Genomic DNA, 17,646 nt, shown 5'->3' on the forward strand with positions numbered 1-17,646 from the left:
GTTTATATCCGCACCGAGGTTGATGGAGACATCAGCTATATGTAGGTTGTGGTTTTTATTTTCTGTAAAGTAGGTGTTGAAAAACGACAACTTTTGATTTAAATTTGTGATTTCTAGGTAAGTTTATTTATTATTTTAGTTTCTGTTTTTTAATTCAACCAAACGACATTTTGCATAGACTACCTCTCTAAAACTGTGGCATGGTAGATTCTGGAATGCCGATGCCTGCATGGAATAATTGTTATATTGCAGAGGCCTGAAACCGATAAGAACGAATTCCTGTTAGTAAGTATATACCCTTTACTTACTCCATTGTGGATTTGTTTATGAAGGAAACTTATTTCTTCGAAATATTTAAGTTTAAGTTGCACTCATTAACAAGTAGAGGACACCGCTTACACAACCTACCACCAATTTTCTTAATTTACATTAAATTTGTTTCGAGTTTTCACGAGGGGGCTGCCGTTATCTAACCAGGAAAAGAACAATTAACTTACCTTTCCTCTCGTCGTGCGACAAATACATGCTTTCCTTTTTCTCTTTCTTCAGACTTCGAAGACGACGGCGAAGAAGAATCGGACGGAGGGTGGCAACAAGAACTTCAGCGCAGGTATATGCAGGAGGCCAACTTCATCGAAGAACTGCGGGCCAGGCACCCCCCGAGTCCCCCCGAAGTCAATCAGGGTTACGCTGTAGCGCAAAACTATGTGCACGGACAAAACTTTAAGATGCAAAGCATCCATTATCCAGTGTCACAGCACGGCGGGCAAAATAACGTTTTCGAGACCTCTTCGGAGAAGGAAGTACAAGAGTTTTTCGCCCAACAGGTGATCATCAGTTGAATAGTCTGCACCGTGTGCCGACCAAACCCGCGCTCACGCTTACTGAAAAAGAATGCATGCTTTTTATTATTATTGTACAGTAGAATTTCTTTTGTAGAATTGGTTTTAATATACCTACTTACGTATTTATTTAATCATATTAAACTAATAATAAGTAGCTGCTTAAGCTGTAGTACTACCTACCTGTTATTTGCATGATTACCTTTGGATATTTTGTAAGCTGATCATTTTCGAGTTGATAAGTGTAATTAGTTGAACGGTGAGTGGAGATTAAAAGTAACCACAGCTACTTTCTTTCAACTCTTCATGTGCTTTTGGTTAATCGTAACGCGTTTTAATCCGATGCCGAAGGTTGAAAGAAAACGACTAATACCAACAAACAAACAAACGCTCACTCACGAGCTTTTAAACGTTATTGGGAAAGTGACCCTTTTGGAATAATGCATATAACTTTTTGTCCATATTGCCGGACGGTAAGCCATGAAAGTGTGACTTTGAGGTTTCTTGCCTAGTGCCTAGACGCATGGGGATCCTAAGCGTTAGACTGGTATATTTAATGATTCTAAATGATTATAACTTAAAATGTTCAAGTGAGTGTGGTTTTAACCTTTCCCCAGTTTGCGACGTCATCGTTAAGTTTTTTTCGCTACATCATCAGTTGACATTTTTATACCCGGTAATTGCCCTGCCCCCGAGCCATGTTATATGTAATTACATTCCCCATTTTCGCTTCACGTGTAATGCACATTTTTGATCATTCGAGCCCCCTATTAATATTTCATGGTAATTGTGTATTCCGAGACAGGCTAAAAACCCCCATGCTTTAATTACCTACTAATGACGATTTCTATCGGACCATTGACCTAAATTGGACGGAGTATCGTAAACCGCTTAAGATCAGCGGGCCGCCATTTTTGATTCAAAATGGCAGCAGTCGTTATAGATCCAACTGCCGTTCGAACGGATGAAATTGTTTCGTAATTGGAAAACCGCTTGTGCCAGCGCACTTCGTCCAGTGACGGCCACCACACACACACTTTGTACAGGCATTGTACGAGCTTGAGCCCCTTTTGTATAAAAATACTCTCCGTGGCGTTTCGTTCGCAAGAATATAGAGACCGTTTTTGTTCCAGTTCTCGAGGCAGGATAACCACCACAGAGGCCAAGACTCGCAACAGAATCTCGACCTGCACCAAGAAATGAGCGAACACCAGGAAGTTAGGAACAAGGAAACTATCGAATTCGAAGAAGCGTTGAAGCATTGGGTTAACAGATAAGATAACAGGTATGAACGTCGGCGCTTCACTACAGTCCAGAGAACTATATGCAAAAGGAGATAAAAACGGAGTTAGTCTTGGCAGTTTGCGTGAACGGGCCTCCCGCTGTTTTGAGGCTGACGCATTATTATACCCACTCATTCTCACGCAGAGAAACATGTATGAACTGGGAGATCATCGTGAAGATTACATAACGTTTTAATTCATATTATTACACGTATCGAAATATTCTATCTAGTCATGTCTATTTATTGCACATTGCCCCAAAACGGGGGTTTTATATGATTTTACAAAATGCCGACCATACCAATTCGTTACCAGCCAAAATTGAATGTTCTTAACTTGAGAAGGCCAGTTTCAAGTCTTGCGAGCAAGAACTTACCGGAGCGCGACTTCGAAGTATTTGTTGCATTCAATGCGGGATGGGGGGGTGTCCCAGCCTTGCTGCGATGTTAGGTATTGCTTGTGTTATAACTTAATGTTAGATATTACTGCTACTCTGACTCGTCTTCCATATATTTATTTACGGTAATTCTGCATAATACTTACTATTATGTGGGTACTAGGTGCGTGACGTTAAAAGTAACCTGACGAGAGACATTATACTAAAGGGGCATAGTGCGCGTTCAGGAGTTGTTATATACACTATATCAATACTTTAGTATTCGGCCTAATTTAAGGACTAGTCACTAAGTATTAATCGATTCTAATATAAAATTATAATTTACTTAAATCGGCAGCAAAAATACGGTGCGTACTACTATGACGTATATCAGGTAAATAAAGTAGTTAGTTCGCGTAATATGTAGGTAGTTGTATAATCAGGAGGTTCGGCGTATTGTTAGTATCAATATACATTATCATCATATCACTTTTAATCGAAAAGCTTCTTTTTTACTTCTTTCGTTTAGCGCACTTCAAAAGAGGAGAGTAAGTAGTATTTCCTATGAAGGGTTTTGATTCATTGTGGAGTATACCCAGACGCTTCGACAAAAGGGCGATTTCACGGGCACAGTCCGAACTGACCTCGTGTAATTTTTCTTCTAATTACACTGGACAATTCTAAACATTAAAATGTGCACGAAACAAAGACTAAATCTAAGATTCCCGGCAATTTCATTGGAATCTCTTTTTTTCTGAGAAGTTCCGGGCGCTCCATGACGTATCGCAACCTTGTGTGTGTAGATTATAGTACCAATATCAAAATAGCATACCTTGATACCAAAGAACCAATGAACTCCCTTTCCTTATGCATCTTCATATCTTTTTGGACCAAATAATCCCTAATATACAAAGTATATTACAAATCTTGTCCGGAGCGTTTTAGGCCAAATTCTACGTAAAAAAGTACCTCAGCTAAGTTCTTATAAATGCAGATCCTAAAATTTTTCGTTGCCGAAATGCAGGTTCTCACGGTTAGAACGCGGTTCTCGATGTTCGTTTCGGAGCTCTTGGAGTTTGTAAGTTCAACCCCGGGGTGAGCACCGCTCCTAAGAATGTACGAGGCGACCCAAAAGTGATGGGACGAAGAGCAATGGCAGATTCCCGCCATCCAAATGTGAAGATTTGGTGCAATTGCCGCGTTACGAAATTAATATTATTAAAGGATTTAAGTTTAAATTTCGTTTTTGATTTTATTTCAGCCTTTTGATCCACGGTCCTGATATTTGGTGTCTGGGGGTTTTCGGACGTAGCCAAGTGCCGGCGCTTTTGTCGTAGCCGATAGGGGCGTCACTTGAAACCGTCTTTGCTCGTTAACAATGTTACACTGTTTAAGATTCTAGATAAAAAAAAACTAGAAGCCTCAGAACTCGATTGCTCTCGAGATACATTCTAGACTGATGCCTCATGAATGTTCGTACGTACGTATTCTCGAATAGAGCCGAGAGCCGGCGAAGTCGAACGAGGCAAGCAGACGTTTGTTTCGTTCAAAATGGCGGCATGTTTAAACTGAGTGCCGATTTTTCAGTGACGCAGTAGCTTGTCAAATTAATTTTTCTTTAAAATTGATTGAAATTAACGTTTTTCTGTTTTATTTGTATTGTCCATTACATAAACATCTAGAAAACGGTCAAATTTCGATTTCACTAGCAAGTATGCCTTTTTTTATTCAAAATACTAAACGTGACATTATCTCACTATTAGTAGAATTACTGGAGATATGCGTAAAAAAATAGGACCTTTTTAAGTAGCAGCGAAGACGGTTTCAAGTAGCTCCTCGCCAAATTTCAACGCCACAATCAAAAAGACTGGGACGATATTGAACAAAATCAAAAATAAAATTTTAGCTTTAACACCCTGCATCTGCGTTAATATTAATTTTAAGATTGCGACGATTGTGCCGGATCTTAATTTTTTGATGGCAGGAACCCGCTGTTGGTTTGTCTCATTACTTTTGGAGGACCCTGTACGCCTGCGTGTGTGACGTCTCAGCTGCAACTCATCGTATACAAGATGAAGGATGTATTATACCCGAATGGAATTATTAACGTATTAATTTTCAGCTCTAACTGAGGCGTCATATCGTGTGCGTTCTTACGAGTGGTACTCGCCTCAAATTTGGACTTTATGAACCCCAAGTTGTAAAGCAGAGGCGTCACACCCTGGATTTCGGTAGTGAACCACTTACAAATGCTTTTTATGGGAAATTTTTTTACCTATATTTAGAAGTAGAGTCTGTTCTAGAATTCTCTGTACAGTAACTTACGATCCCCTGGATTTTTACAGTTTTTATAACAATTGTATTAAAACGAGTTAGTTTATTTTCCCTATGAACATCTTTATAAATTTTTGTACCTAGATCTAACTCTCTATCTGGATAAATACAGTGTGAGACATCATCTCACGTCATATCATATGTCAATCAACCAACATGGAGTTACCATGAGCTTTAACATTATTATAAGCGCATTTTCTCCCATGAAACGCAAAATTGAATCTTTAAAGTTGGGCTTGTTGGGTGAGGCGCACTGTACGTTCTCGCGTTATTGTGGAATCTTCGAGGTATTTTTACAATCCACCCATCACAGAAAAAGTCGTATATTGACGCCATGACGAAACCGAACTGGCAATATTCCTGCAGAGAGCCATGTTCGTCGTGCTCGCTGAAGCCCAAAGAGCAAGATAATTTCTGCATTTTTTAGTCTTGTACCAATTACACCACGTTTGTGGATTTCCAGCAATCGCAAAATAGTCTAAATTTATGGAAGACAATTCGTGTGTCCCAGTTATGAGACTTCGAATTCGAGAAAAAAATAACGTGCGTTCTTTGTATGAATTTTCTTTGATCAATCAAGAAAAAACGATCTACTCAAATCATATTCCACACTGTAATTGTACTGTATGCATTTGTTGCTGTAAGTGTAAGATAACTAATTGTAACTATAATTTGTGTAGGTAGGTACGTATAAATGATAGCGAATTGTTTTAAATTATTTTTAATTTACTATTTTTTCAAAGTTTAACAGCGATTCTTATGTACAAAATTGTCTACTTTGACTGACTAACTCTAGATTAGCCGTCGAATTGTTAAAGTTTTACACATAATATGTTATATATACGATATACTGTAGATTGGAAGCAAAAAAAAATAATAAATGGGTTGTTTTATTTCAAATGTCTGTTTTGTATGTCTTATAAGAGACGCAAGAGAGACTGAATGTCCTTCGCACATTCACGCGATCTGGCTGCATTGCGACGACGGGACCAGGGCAGACTTAGGAGAGGTCTACCTTCAAAGTCTGCAAGAGGCTCACATTGGCACCCAGCATACTGCGGTATCGTCACCACGTAAGTCAATGCAACGACTGCGTGAACCTGACGACCATCGCGGCTAGAACGGCCATTGTCTGGTTCCGTGCCGAAAACTACTTGGCGATGGTAGAAATTGCGAAGTTCGATTTGGTGCTTAACTGTAGTGGTATCTCTCAGGAACGATTACATTAAATAAAACTGATTTGAGGTAAACAATTTTCGATCGCGGTTCGAATTTTAGTGGACGAATGCAAACATCCGGTTTCGCGCTTTTCCTTGTCACGTTGACCGTTGAAGTTGACAGCTCGAAGGTGTGGAGATGGCAAAACCGCTCTATACTCCAACGTTGTTATTTCGCAGGTTGCTAAAGCATAGGTAGTCCGACCTGATCTTAGCACACAACTCATTGCGATTGTGCGGTGTTGCCATATATCTCAATTTTATCCATCATTATAATTTAAATTTTATATGTTGAATCTTTGAGTAGAGGCCGAGGCAAGGCTAACAACAGTCAATTTCGGCTATTTGAGTATTATAATATTTACTTTGGCTTTTGGCCGCTATTTTCCGTCTAGAAATGTTTGGTTGTGTAATATGCAATTTTTAATCGAGCACAAAAAGCATCGCTTTCCGATAAATGTCGGATATCCAGTAGGTACTGAATATTTCTATGACATGCTTTATTTGTCACCTTTTCCCCGTCCAGCGTGACACATTTTTTCTGGAGGAAATTATTTCAATAACTTTTTTTTTTCGGAAAAATCCTGCAAGTGACTGTCCAAAGCAAAAGAAACCGGAAACCCATTGGGAAATTTGCGGCAAACTTCAAATTGCCCGCCATTTTCAGTATCGATCGGTCGGTTGGTTTCGCAACGTCGCACGTTCATTCCGTTTTCGTTTCTTTTAAGATCGAGACGTCCATTAAATTCTTTGTGGCTCTTGTGAGGTGCTTTTTATAAAACAGTAAAAACGTAAGTATTTAACTCTGAATTTGTCTTAAACATAGACTCAGCGTGGGGATAAGCTGCCGAAGGAAACTCTGCTTGTCATAAAAATTGTAAACGGGACTCTTTTGCTGTAGAAATCTGAGTCGGAAGTTTTTGCTAATGGTGGACGTTCTCGATGAAAAGCCAACCATGAGGACAGTTCGATTTTTCCATAAAAAAGTAATGCTGCCTCTGTCCGAATGTTGGCCTCCCTTTGCCATTGAAAAGATGTTAAGTGTGATTTTAAAAACGACGTGAAGCTTTTTTCGGAATCGAGTCCAAACTCCAGAGAAAAATTCGAAATTTTGATGTTAAAAATATGCCATTTCGTGTGTGTCGTTGACCCGCTTTGTGTCCTTTGTCCCGTTACGTTATTTATGAAAAATTAATGCCATTTTTTTTCGGAGGAATCACAACGGGTTTTCCTTCAAAATGGCTTTCTTATGCCATATTTTCTATTGTATTTTTCGATTAAATAGGTGACCTTGCAACGTGCGCTTTCGTTTTGAAATGGGGACAAGCGACTAATACGATTTCGTTTCACAAAATCCGTTTTTTCTTTATCTGCTTTGCAGAAATTTGTGTTTGAACCCTCCCTGTTCTTCACAGTTAATCTCGTATGTGTAGGAAGTATTTTTCTGCATTCTCGAGGTATGATTGAGTCTCAGGACTTAGAGTGTGTCCCCTTTCCCCTGCTCAAGCAGAATTTTGTGGGTCACTGTAACACCAAGTCTGACAGAATTTTTCGTGCATTTTTGAAAGTTTATTCGAAATCCACCTCCATCCCCCCTTCCCTCATTTATAGTAATTGTATCATTGTATAATATTATTGTACATGTACATATGAGTGTATATACAGTGGTGATGATTGAAATTGAGGGAGAATAATGAAATGGGTCTTTTGGGAAATAAAGTTTTAATGCTGCACCTCATTTGTGAAATAACGATATGTTATGAGTATACAACGAAAAAGGGAAATATTAATAACAAATAGGTATAAAAAGAAACATTAACAGTTGGCCACAAAAGTAGAGCCGATTGATATGAAGTCATAGTATCATAGCATTAGACATGTGGAAATCATGAAATGGCACAACATATTTTTAACACTTAATACTTAGTTTTTTGACCTTTGTGTTTTATGACTTCGGTGTGCATTCTGAACATAGAGTTACAAGCCTTTGGTACAATTCTAATTGCTTCCCATTCTGCTTCAATAACTTCCCAAAGCTCGTGCTTGTTTTTGGTTTAATGTTTACCAACCATGTTTATTTATAACCTTTTTTTTATTCATATCTTAAACATTTTATATCTATAAATTATCCAGAGGCGTAGTAAAATGATTTTTCAACGACGCAACGTGAAATTGTATCAAAAACGCAAACTTGCCCTTATTTCGATAGTTGCTAGTCTATAAGTAAATTAAGAAGGGCTCTGCATGCCCTGCAGAAGCTTCCATAGTACTCAATTTTCAGGCTTGGTAAATTCACAGGCCACATAAATTTTTTAGGAAAAAACCATTGCCATGTTCTATACTTCCGAACATCTAAAGCAGTTGACAATTTGAGAATAAGTATTTCAACTTAGATCACTAATTGGCCTATGAAGCAATTTTTAAATGAGCTTGGAGGATGGTGGGGATATCACCAAATTGCACAAAATTTATCCATTTCAAACAGTGCAGATCCATTTTAGTTGTGACGTCACCATGAAGATATACCCAAAGCTGTGAACATTTTCTGTACAGCAATGGAAATCTTAGTTTGATTCGAAGAGTGAATTTCAGAAATTCATTGCCTCCATATGCAGGTTTTCTCTTCAAGTTTTCATTTGCTAAACCTCGAACCAATCCCTCATCTCAGGAGGAAATCTATGCAGCAATGGTCTGCTTCCAGATGGACCTGACAAAAACTTTGCATCCTGTAGTGATAAACCTGATCGCATTCTTTAGATTTTCTTGTATTGCTCGCCTGCGCCTTGGCTGGGAGCAGCATTTGTGGTCGAATTGGGGCACATGTACAAACATTGACTCTTCAACACTTCTGGAAATAAACTCGCTCCTGTTTGCTCGTGTTCCACACGTGTCAATAAATCAGCAAGTCGTCAAAAGAAATACGTGCTCAATGGGGACAGTTTTGATCAGTAATGATCTAATTCAAACAAATGGAACATATATTTCTTTTGTGATGGAGGTGTGCTGCTAGTTTGTTGTTACGGCTTTGTTATCACGGGATGGTTAATCGAATATCACATTCCTGACTGAATTCCGCGTTGTGAAGCAAGAAGGGGCGATTGCAAAATTCCCCTTTAATTTACATACTCAGAAAGTGCAGACAACGGCCCAATAAGCAAATGCTTACGAATTCGTTCCTTCTTTCGTTCCCTTTTTATTTGCTCTAATTTAAATGCACTTTAGCCAAATCATGGGTGGGGTCTTCGTCCTTCCTGACTAACGCGTCGTTTGGTTGGAAGGAATGGTAACGATCTTGAGAAATATGTGTTAAAATAATACATTTTGTTACAGAAATTTTTGTATGAGTCAAAAGGTAGAAAAACCAGTCCTATCGGGTCAACGCATCAAGACCAGAAAAAGAGGTAAGTTACCTTTTGAAAGGTTGAGCAGTAAACCATATCAGAGTTCCCAAATATTTTTACAGTAAATACCCGACACGATTATCGTTTTGTATACTTTCTGCATTACTAGACCGTTTCATTTGATTCCTTTGTATGGGACAAACGTTTTTTTTTTCCAAGAATTTTTCTAAGCTTAAGCATGACTCACGTTACAACTGATAAAGGAAGATAAAGCTATTTTCGAATATTTCTTCGAATTGTCGCTAAATTTCATCATTTATGCAAGTTTGATGTGAGTAATTAAAATTTGTTTATGTAAACTTTAATTTTGCAATTAAAAAAAACCCATCGGTACACATCCTTCCTGTAATGAGTGCGGCACAAATTCCGGACAGACTCTACCAACGTGGATTTCATAGTGGCTCCTCCGTTCATGCTTCGTAATTTTTAGATGAAAAAGAGAGGTATGATCCAATTGGGTTTAGGGATGCAATAATCTCTGGACTTGATAAATGCGCTAACGATTTCGAAGCAATATCGCGATACTTGGACGGGGCAGGAAACAAACTTGATTATCGTCGCTATGGAGAGTGTCTCTTCGATATCCTCATTGCCGGTGGTATCCTGGGTGAGTATTTCTCCATCGTTTATCTGTACACATTGAATACTTGATTTCCTCCAGTTACGTAGTTTAGTGGTTTTACATGCATTATTCCACGTGGCTGGGGGAAATCGGAACGAAGTAACCTGTTCTTACAGTTAGGTCTGCGTAAGATTTGTTCCAGCGACATCAACGTTGTCGGTAATTAGTTTACGGCTGTCAGCTTAGCGAGGTGATGACGTGTGTCCGAAGTGGTACAGATTAAGGCGTGTCCGATTCATTTATTTCTCATGCTTAATCTGTGCTTGTTGGTTGTCACCTGTAAGCTTGTCGTTGGAGATGAAAAATGCAATAATCAATTTCTTGAGGTCAAATTATGGTACACATGTGTGCCGGTATTATTAATAGAAAATTAATATATTTATTGTGGCTACATGGCCGTTGTAGGTCATTTTAACTTGTATGTTTGCAAACTCTTAGGAAACAGATCTCTTACCTGTCCAACTCGTAGCGCCCCGATGTGGTTGTTTATTGTGTGCGATCCAAACAGTTAGACGTCGTAAATGGTCTGCCTTATAAGTTGTACGTTTTCGATTTTTGCCATTATGTAACCGTTAGTACGCAACGTTCGTAAAATCACTACACCTCGTGATTAATGGCCTCCGAGGTTTCAATCTACGAAAAATTTGCAAATAAAACAGCAAAGTTTAAATTAAGGAAAAAAGTAACAGAACGAACGAAAGTTAATCGCCGCACAAATTCGTCAATGAGTTGTGCACGTTCTAGAACGTTGTGTCATAGTACAACATTTCTTTTAGTACCGGGGGGTACTCTATCCCAGGAAGGCGATGGCCCACCAAAGACGGACGCCTGTATTTTTAACGCCTCGGACGAGATCAATATGGAAGAAATGAAGAACTGGGAACAGGTGTTTATAAAGCTTATGCGACGCTACAAATATCTTGAGAAAATTTTTCAAGTAAGTGGGTAGAGCTACGTTTTAGGACGGATACTGTTACATTATCGTTTTATTACTGCATAGTTAAAGAGGAGGACTGATAGGTTCACCTTGTCCGCCTCAGTTTACTGAATTATTGAGGGGTGACGTTCATTATAATTACGTGTTGAGACGTCGTTGATATAGATTATAGATTAAGTTTAACGCGAGTATTGCACATCTGTGACACGGTGTTTCTCTTCAGGACGAAATAAAGAAGATCTTGATGTTTGTAAAGTATTTCAAAGAGACTGATCGTAAAAAGCTGGCCGCCATGCTGGCTCTATGGATATCGAATGGGAGCGTTCCGTTCGCAGCGGTGCTCGTCCTCAACAATTCTCATCTCGTTAAAGACCACTTGGCTCTTGACTTCCTCATCAACATATTTAAGTATTGGCGCACAGAAAAGGGCGCCAACTCGCTCAGCTCGGCTGTGCGTAAGGCCAATTTGGAGCAGCATTTCTCCACGTTCATACCAGACACAAAGCAGTCGCAGGTGAGTGGATACGAAATTTACATCCTGGAAAAGATAACCAACGAGTCCACAGTTTCATTAAAAGTCGACACCTCTTTTAATCGAATCTATTTCGTTGGGAAAGCAACTCACAACAGTACTGGCGATCGTCGAAATCCATTTGACGATAGTTATCGATAATTGTGACATTTTACCTTTTTCGTTACAATTTTGTGTATTTAGGCAAATCACATTTGTGCAAGCATGAAGTCCTGATGTAAAAAACCACTACTAAGGAAACGTACGGAAGTAATATCTTGTCAAGTAAATTGCATTCTCTTTAATCGTAAAAAAGCTGGCAGTGGCTACGCCGGAAATGATATCGATCTAAAGATTAATTTAAAGTAGGTCTTTGATGGACGTACGTAACTGTAATATTTTTACTAATTATTTTGCTTTCAAATATATTTATAAATAAATAACTTTGTATTTATGAATAATTGAAAGCAATTTTATTACATCAAAAATCGGCAACATTGTCTGTTTTCCTTTTAGGTATACTTTAGGAACGCTTTCCAAGATAACGGGCTCGACGAGATCCTCAAACTCTACGAGGATCAGCACCAGCAAGCGGCCAAAAAGGAGCTGCAGACGTTGCTGGCCGACGCCCTCGGCGAGGGCAAACAATTACGTGAAGTGATCGCTGAAGTGAAGGAGATCGCACAACGTGACAACATTCAAGAACACGAGACGGTTTGCATCATCTGGTCGACCGTCATGGACATCTCCGAATGGTCGAAAAAGGAGGAACTGGTCACCGATCAGGCGGTGCGTCACCTCAAGTTGTACACGACGCTGTTCTCTGCGTTCTCTCAGGGCGCTCGTGCCGAACTCTCACTGTTGCTCAAAGTGCAAGACTACTGCTACTCCAACATGACGTTCATGCGCGCTTTCCAGAAGATCATCATGTTGTTTTACAAGACGGACGTCATCTCTGAACAGACGATACTCAAGTGGTACCGACAGGACTACAATGTCAAGGGGAAAATGATGTTCGTTGACCAGATGAAGCAATTCGTCGAGTGGCTTCAAAACGCCGAGGAGGAGAGCGATTCCGAGGCCGAGAGCGATTAAACGTGAGCCGGATCCATTTGATTTTTTTCCTCTCCCTTCCGTTTGTGCTTTCAGTAATCGTTGCAGCTACTGTAATAGCTATAAGTATGACTTTTTTTTTATAGATTTTCGATGCATAACGAGGCAGAAACCCAGTGCCACCGATACGACCTACTATACAGATTCGACGAAGACACAGAAGAACGGTAACATTTTTTCCAATGTATATACTATCCTTCTACCATTTCTAACTATTTTAAATATAATATAATAATATGCATATAAACGATAATTTTGTATAAAGTTCTTATCTGGTGCCTTAGTATGTTGATTGGTGCCCTGCAGGCAAATAGGTCCACACGGATAGAAATTCGACGACTTTTTCTGTTTAAAAAAAAAGTGGCGGATTCGCGTAAATTCTTCTCACTAAATCCCGCTCGTGCATCGGAAAAAATGCTATTTGTACGTTAACGCAAATACCAAATTAGTCTGCAAATCCTGATCACAAAACTACAAACCGATATTGTAAATTAGATGGAAACTGAGAACATTTAACAATGTAAACTGGATGATTTATTGTCAATTTTTTCAAAATAATTCGAATGTGGAAAATTTCAAGTCGGATGCGTTTCTTTCAGTTATGTGTTATTTTGTACTATTATTATACAATAAATATTTTTACAGTTGGACTGTTTCATGGTTTTTTTTCCCATGCCTCGAAGTGCCCTAAACGACCGCGGTTCGAGGTAATCCGGGTAATAACCGTTTGCGATGAAAATATGTGGATAGATACGAATTAGAAATTCATCGACCGTCCGTTGCCTCGTGAATGCAATAAATTTTGTTTTAGGACGTTGCTAAAGCCGAAGGGCGAAGATCTTTAAAAATATCAGAAATTTAACTGTTTAGTGCGCCTTCGCGTCACCACACGCAGTGTTGGGGAAATTATAATAAAAAATACGTGCGCTGGAATATCAGACCGAACGCCGAAACTAGATTCAAGTTCCAAAATGGGAGGAATTGTAGAGAACTCCGAGCAAACAGGGGAAAAACGTGAAATTTAATGTGTCCCAACGTTACGAGGGTACAAATGTGAGAAGTCGCCGATCAGTTGCCAGCGGTGCAAACATCTCGACGCTTTTTTGCCATATTCCCATTTAACAATAACTGTTAGGCGGAAGCCATTTTCAAGCATACTTAAAGTTAAGAGGGAAATATATGTATATGTAGAATGTTTGTTTTTTAAGATTATCTTTCTCGGAAATTACTCCGTCGTCCTATTTGCAATTTTGTACAGTTATTGTTGACTACAACAACTACAAAGTACTTTTTTTAACACTTATTGATCGCGTAACAATGCCGGCTGTAAAATGTACACGACAAAAATCAGCGCCGCACTGTGGTGATCAGTGGAACCTCCCGTAGCGGGAGTACCAAAAAGTTTTCGCTAATTTCTGGAAGCACGCTTTGCACGAATTCAAAAAGTTACGAAAATTCGAAAAAAGGTCGCGTTTCCTTTAAAAATCATTGTTGCTAATTCTTTTTTCACAACAATAAACAAGAAATATTCAAGAGGTTCGTGCAAAGGCCGACGAGTTGAGAGACGTTCTCAAAATTTGTGCGAAATCTGCCGAGTAGGTGTCGCGTACCGCATGCGCAATTTCAGGTTTCGAGAAAAATGCGTTCATAGTGTTAGAGAGAGAGACAGAGAGAAACGTCAAATGTGAGTTTTCAAGCTTTGATCGGTCTGCTAATGGCGTCCTAGTCGCCTTCCAAGCAGATCTTTCTCCGAGAATTCTTCGCGTATCGGCAAAATTGATCATCTTGATGATGAGGAAGTGGGTGGTTGCATTCTGCCGGTTCAAGCGTCTCCACCGCTGGCACGCTCCGGCCGACCTGACGTCACAAGACCTTTAGCGACAAATCGTACAGAAGGAGATCCACAAGCAGTCTCATAGTATTCCTAGTATATTTTAGAGAAGTAGTTCTACAATTTTAAAGAAAAAAAGTGCCAAAAAGTTTGTTCCTGAATCCATTACCTCCCTCCCGGGATGTCTGAGGCCGAAAACCTGCCTCACGGGGCAGTAGAAATGATTTTTTGGTTCTATCGAGTAATTGTCGAATCAACGCCGAACGATCAAAAGGCGTCGGACCAGAAGGACCCTGCCCGGTTTCGGAGGCGCCCGATCGGGAGGAGCTACTGCCGGGAGGCGCAAGTTTTGTATTGTGAATGGAATTGGCGCAATTTGGTTTGTGTTCGTTTCACTTCAAATCCGTTTTCACCAGCAATGGCACACGTACATGTGCAAACTGGTGAGTGTTTGTCGTTGATGTTGGCCGTTCGGTAATTAGATTATCTACCTACGTGGTTGGTAATCGAGCGGGAAAAGTAGGTAAGTAGACGGAAAAATAATGTATATCTTTGCGGAGTGCTTTATTTTCATTTTCAGCTTGCAGATTTATTATGAGGTCGGGTTTATCCCAGTTGTTAATTCCTCGGTCCTAATTCTTACCAGTTAATTCGCAATTCATGAGGTAATTCGTGCGAACTCCAGATTCTTAGGAATCCTATGTTGCCAACTGGCTGATTAGCAGTTTTTCCGACATTATTTTCCTTATAGACCCTCCCGGAATAGAGCTACGAGCAGTTCATATTTGCTTTATCTAAAATATAGGTTCACTTTCTTTCTCTGCGTGCGCCTCTGCCTGTCTCCCACACATTACCTCACTCTTAATCGTCAACATCTAAGAGTCAACAATAACGACCTGTTCATGTGACACCTTAGCGACGACAACTACGAGTTACGAGTTGAGGAGTTGGACGAACCTACAACCCAATTCTGGAAATCTAACGAAATCCTTTAACGTACACGAAATCATTCGTTAATCATCCGCCGGAGCGAATAATTTTTCTTAACGCACGATTTTGAACACCGGCGCAGAACGTGTCGCAATTGGTTCGGTCCAGGTAGCCGCGCTGAATGCGACCAATCGCAACGGCCATTCGCTACGAGTGTTCGGTAATTTATTGAAGATTCAGTCTTTAAGCTTTGTATACCCCGCAGCGGAGCGAAAACCCACTTAAAGTAAACAAAATCACTTTTAAATTTCGAGTAGAAGTGTTGTCACTCCTTTTTTCTCCTGAAATCGAGTTGCCGGAACGCTGTGAGAATACAAAATCAAAATCGGTTAAATTGGATGAAAGTTGCCATTTTCGGAGCGTTCCACGTCGTAAAGGGCGTTCCCGAACCTATTTTGCTTTCCAAATTTCAACGATAAATGCGATATTGGCCCAAAATAATTTGCAACACGAAATATTGCTGTCGCAGGAAGTTTAATGCGTCTTTCTGTGGTTTTCCCGTGGGAGCCTCGTGCCTCGCCTTCCGATATGGTTTAATTGCAATGGTCCGCTCTTGCTGTCTCGCAAGCCATAAGTTGCTAAATTAAAAAACAAACAAAAATTTAAATATTGAGCAAAAATGAAAATCTGTTAAATCGATATTTTAAGAGTTTTTAAATCGCCAAATTGTATTATTTAACGTTGATATTAATGCATTTTCTATTTGCTAGTTCGTTTCCGAGATGTAGGCCCTCGCTAGTTGTTTTTGAAATGTAGACTTGGCGTTTTGGAAGGACTTTTTGTCCCTAATTTCGACGTTTTTTTCCAAATACTTTGTTCATCAGATAGATTTTTTTAATTAAAAAACTATTAATTTTTCTAATCTTCGTTAGAGGAGTATTTTTGTGGGCGCGCTTTTCCTCTGAAGTAATTTAGGCACAAACTAGCACAGCCCTTTACCTCAGATTCATACTTACAGACCACCTCTCGTTGCTTTGATATATTTTCAGTTTCCTATGCACATTCGCCTTTCCCCCTCGTTTTTGCATCATCTTACGCGAAGGGAAAAAAAACAACAACAATTTTCAAACATAGATATTTACTGACGATCTTGCTATAATCCACTGATATTTCATATTTTACTAAGACACATCAATTTATGGAATTTCCATTTCATATGTACAGAGAGATTTTGAGACCCATAACCCGCTATTTTCGTACGCCGCAAATCCGCGCACGGCTTCCAAAATTTCACGATCGCACGGGTACATTTCGAAAGCGCCCACAATATACAGGGTGTTTGCTCTGTTGGGATTTTGTTTCTAAAGGCGACTTGGCCATCTTTGAAAGTTGCATAACGAGACAAATGATTTTTGAGGAGATTTTTTTTTCTCAATTTTTGCATGAAAAGGGTAAGTCTTGTGAGTAAAAATGGTGGGTACGTACAGTTCGTAAACTTTTGAATACGATGAATTGCTAATTAGGAGGGCGATTAATCGTTAATCGCTCTTAAAAATAAAATCGCAACTCTGTAATCTCCCTGTAGCTATATAATAGGCATATAATAGGTATAGGTAACACCCTCGATACAGTATCTAATATGGGTATCCAGCGTAACTATAGTATATAATTGCGTACATGTAATATTACTTTACACTTAGCTACATTAATTTAGAATATGATACTTTATTTCGTATTTCATAGTTTCCTAAATAAACACATTATATTATTTTGTTTTTGTACTCACTCAGCTTACACTGAAAAAAGTGCAAACGACACGAAGGATAGGTACCGGATGTCCGAGAAAATGAAAAAAAGTGATGAAAAAAAAGAAAGAAAAAATATTAAAGAAACGAAACAACAAAAAAAAGAAAAGACACAAAAAAGAAGAAACAAGAAATAAAAAAAAGTGAAGAAAAAAAAGAAAGAAAAAAATATTAAAGAAACAAAACAACAAAAAAAAGAAAAGACACAAAAAAGAAGAAACAAAAAATAAAAAAAAGTGAAGAAAAAAAAAAGAAAGAAAAAAATATTAAAGAAACGAAACAACAAAAAAAAGAAAAGACACAAAAAAGAAGGAACAAAAAAATAAAAAAAAAGTGAAGATAAAAAAAAGAAAGAAAAAAATATTAAAGAAACAAAACAACAAAAAAAAGAAAAGACACAAAAAAGAAGGAACAAAAAAATAAAAATAAGTGAAGAAAAAAAAA

General features: G+C 38.8%; 3 protein-coding genes across 7 annotated transcripts in view; 2 read left to right on the top strand and 1 right to left on the bottom strand.

The window, feature by feature from the left end:
• Nucleotides 1-622, bottom strand: part of CycB (Cyclin B) — a 12,478-nt gene extending 11,856 nt beyond the window's left edge. Inside the window, exon 1 of the mRNA XM_066283057.1 lies at nucleotides 498-622. Within this exon, the coding sequence (XP_066139154.1) occupies nucleotides 498-525 (28 nt within the window). The 5' untranslated portion in view covers nucleotides 526-622. The remainder of the gene's footprint in view (nucleotides 1-497) is intronic.
• LOC136339578 (dystrobrevin beta-like) overlaps nucleotides 1-10,947 on the top strand; it is a 16,126-nt gene extending 5,179 nt beyond the window's left edge. For 2 of the 5 annotated variants that reach the window (XM_066282946.1, XM_066282963.1), the window contains 2 exons: nucleotides 550-827; nucleotides 1,976-5,735. In XM_066282946.1, the coding sequence (XP_066139043.1) occupies nucleotides 550-827; nucleotides 1,976-2,119 (422 nt within the window). In that variant the 3' untranslated portion in view covers nucleotides 2,120-5,735. Of the gene's footprint in view, nucleotides 1-549; nucleotides 828-1,975; nucleotides 5,736-10,206 lie in introns of those variants that run through there. The other 3 variants (XR_010732164.1, XR_010732165.1, XM_066282980.1) reach the window with 3 other exon arrangements.
• Nucleotides 6,685-13,286, top strand: kra (basic leucine zipper and W2 domain-containing protein kra). Its single transcript, XM_066283077.1, has 7 exons — nucleotides 6,685-6,843; nucleotides 9,383-9,453; nucleotides 9,884-10,060; nucleotides 10,852-11,012; nucleotides 11,236-11,526; nucleotides 12,040-12,620; nucleotides 12,723-13,286. Exons 2-6 carry the CDS (start codon nucleotides 9,393-9,395, stop codon nucleotides 12,616-12,618), a joined length of 1,269 nt encoding a protein of 422 aa, XP_066139174.1. The 5' UTR covers nucleotides 6,685-6,843; nucleotides 9,383-9,392; the 3' UTR covers nucleotides 12,619-12,620; nucleotides 12,723-13,286.
• The last annotated feature ends 4,360 nt before the right edge of the window (nucleotides 13,287-17,646 follow it).

This window comes from Euwallacea fornicatus, chromosome 1, assembly GCF_040115645.1.
Source record: "Euwallacea fornicatus isolate EFF26 chromosome 1, ASM4011564v1, whole genome shotgun sequence".
In the NCBI taxonomy this organism is placed as follows: domain Eukaryota; kingdom Metazoa; phylum Arthropoda; class Insecta; order Coleoptera; family Curculionidae; genus Euwallacea; species Euwallacea fornicatus.

Coding starts and splice junctions, on each gene's coding strand:
- kra (XM_066283077.1), top strand. CDS start 9,393: ATGAGTCAAAAGGTAGAAAAACCAGTCCTATCGGGTCAACGCATCAAG. Junction 9,454..9,883: donor CATCAAGACCAGAAAAAGAG/GTAAGTTACCTT, acceptor CGTAATTTTTAG/ATGAAAAAGAGAGGTATGAT. Junction 11,013..11,235: donor ATCTTGAGAAAATTTTTCAA/GTAAGTGGGTAG, acceptor GTTTCTCTTCAG/GACGAAATAAAGAAGATCTT.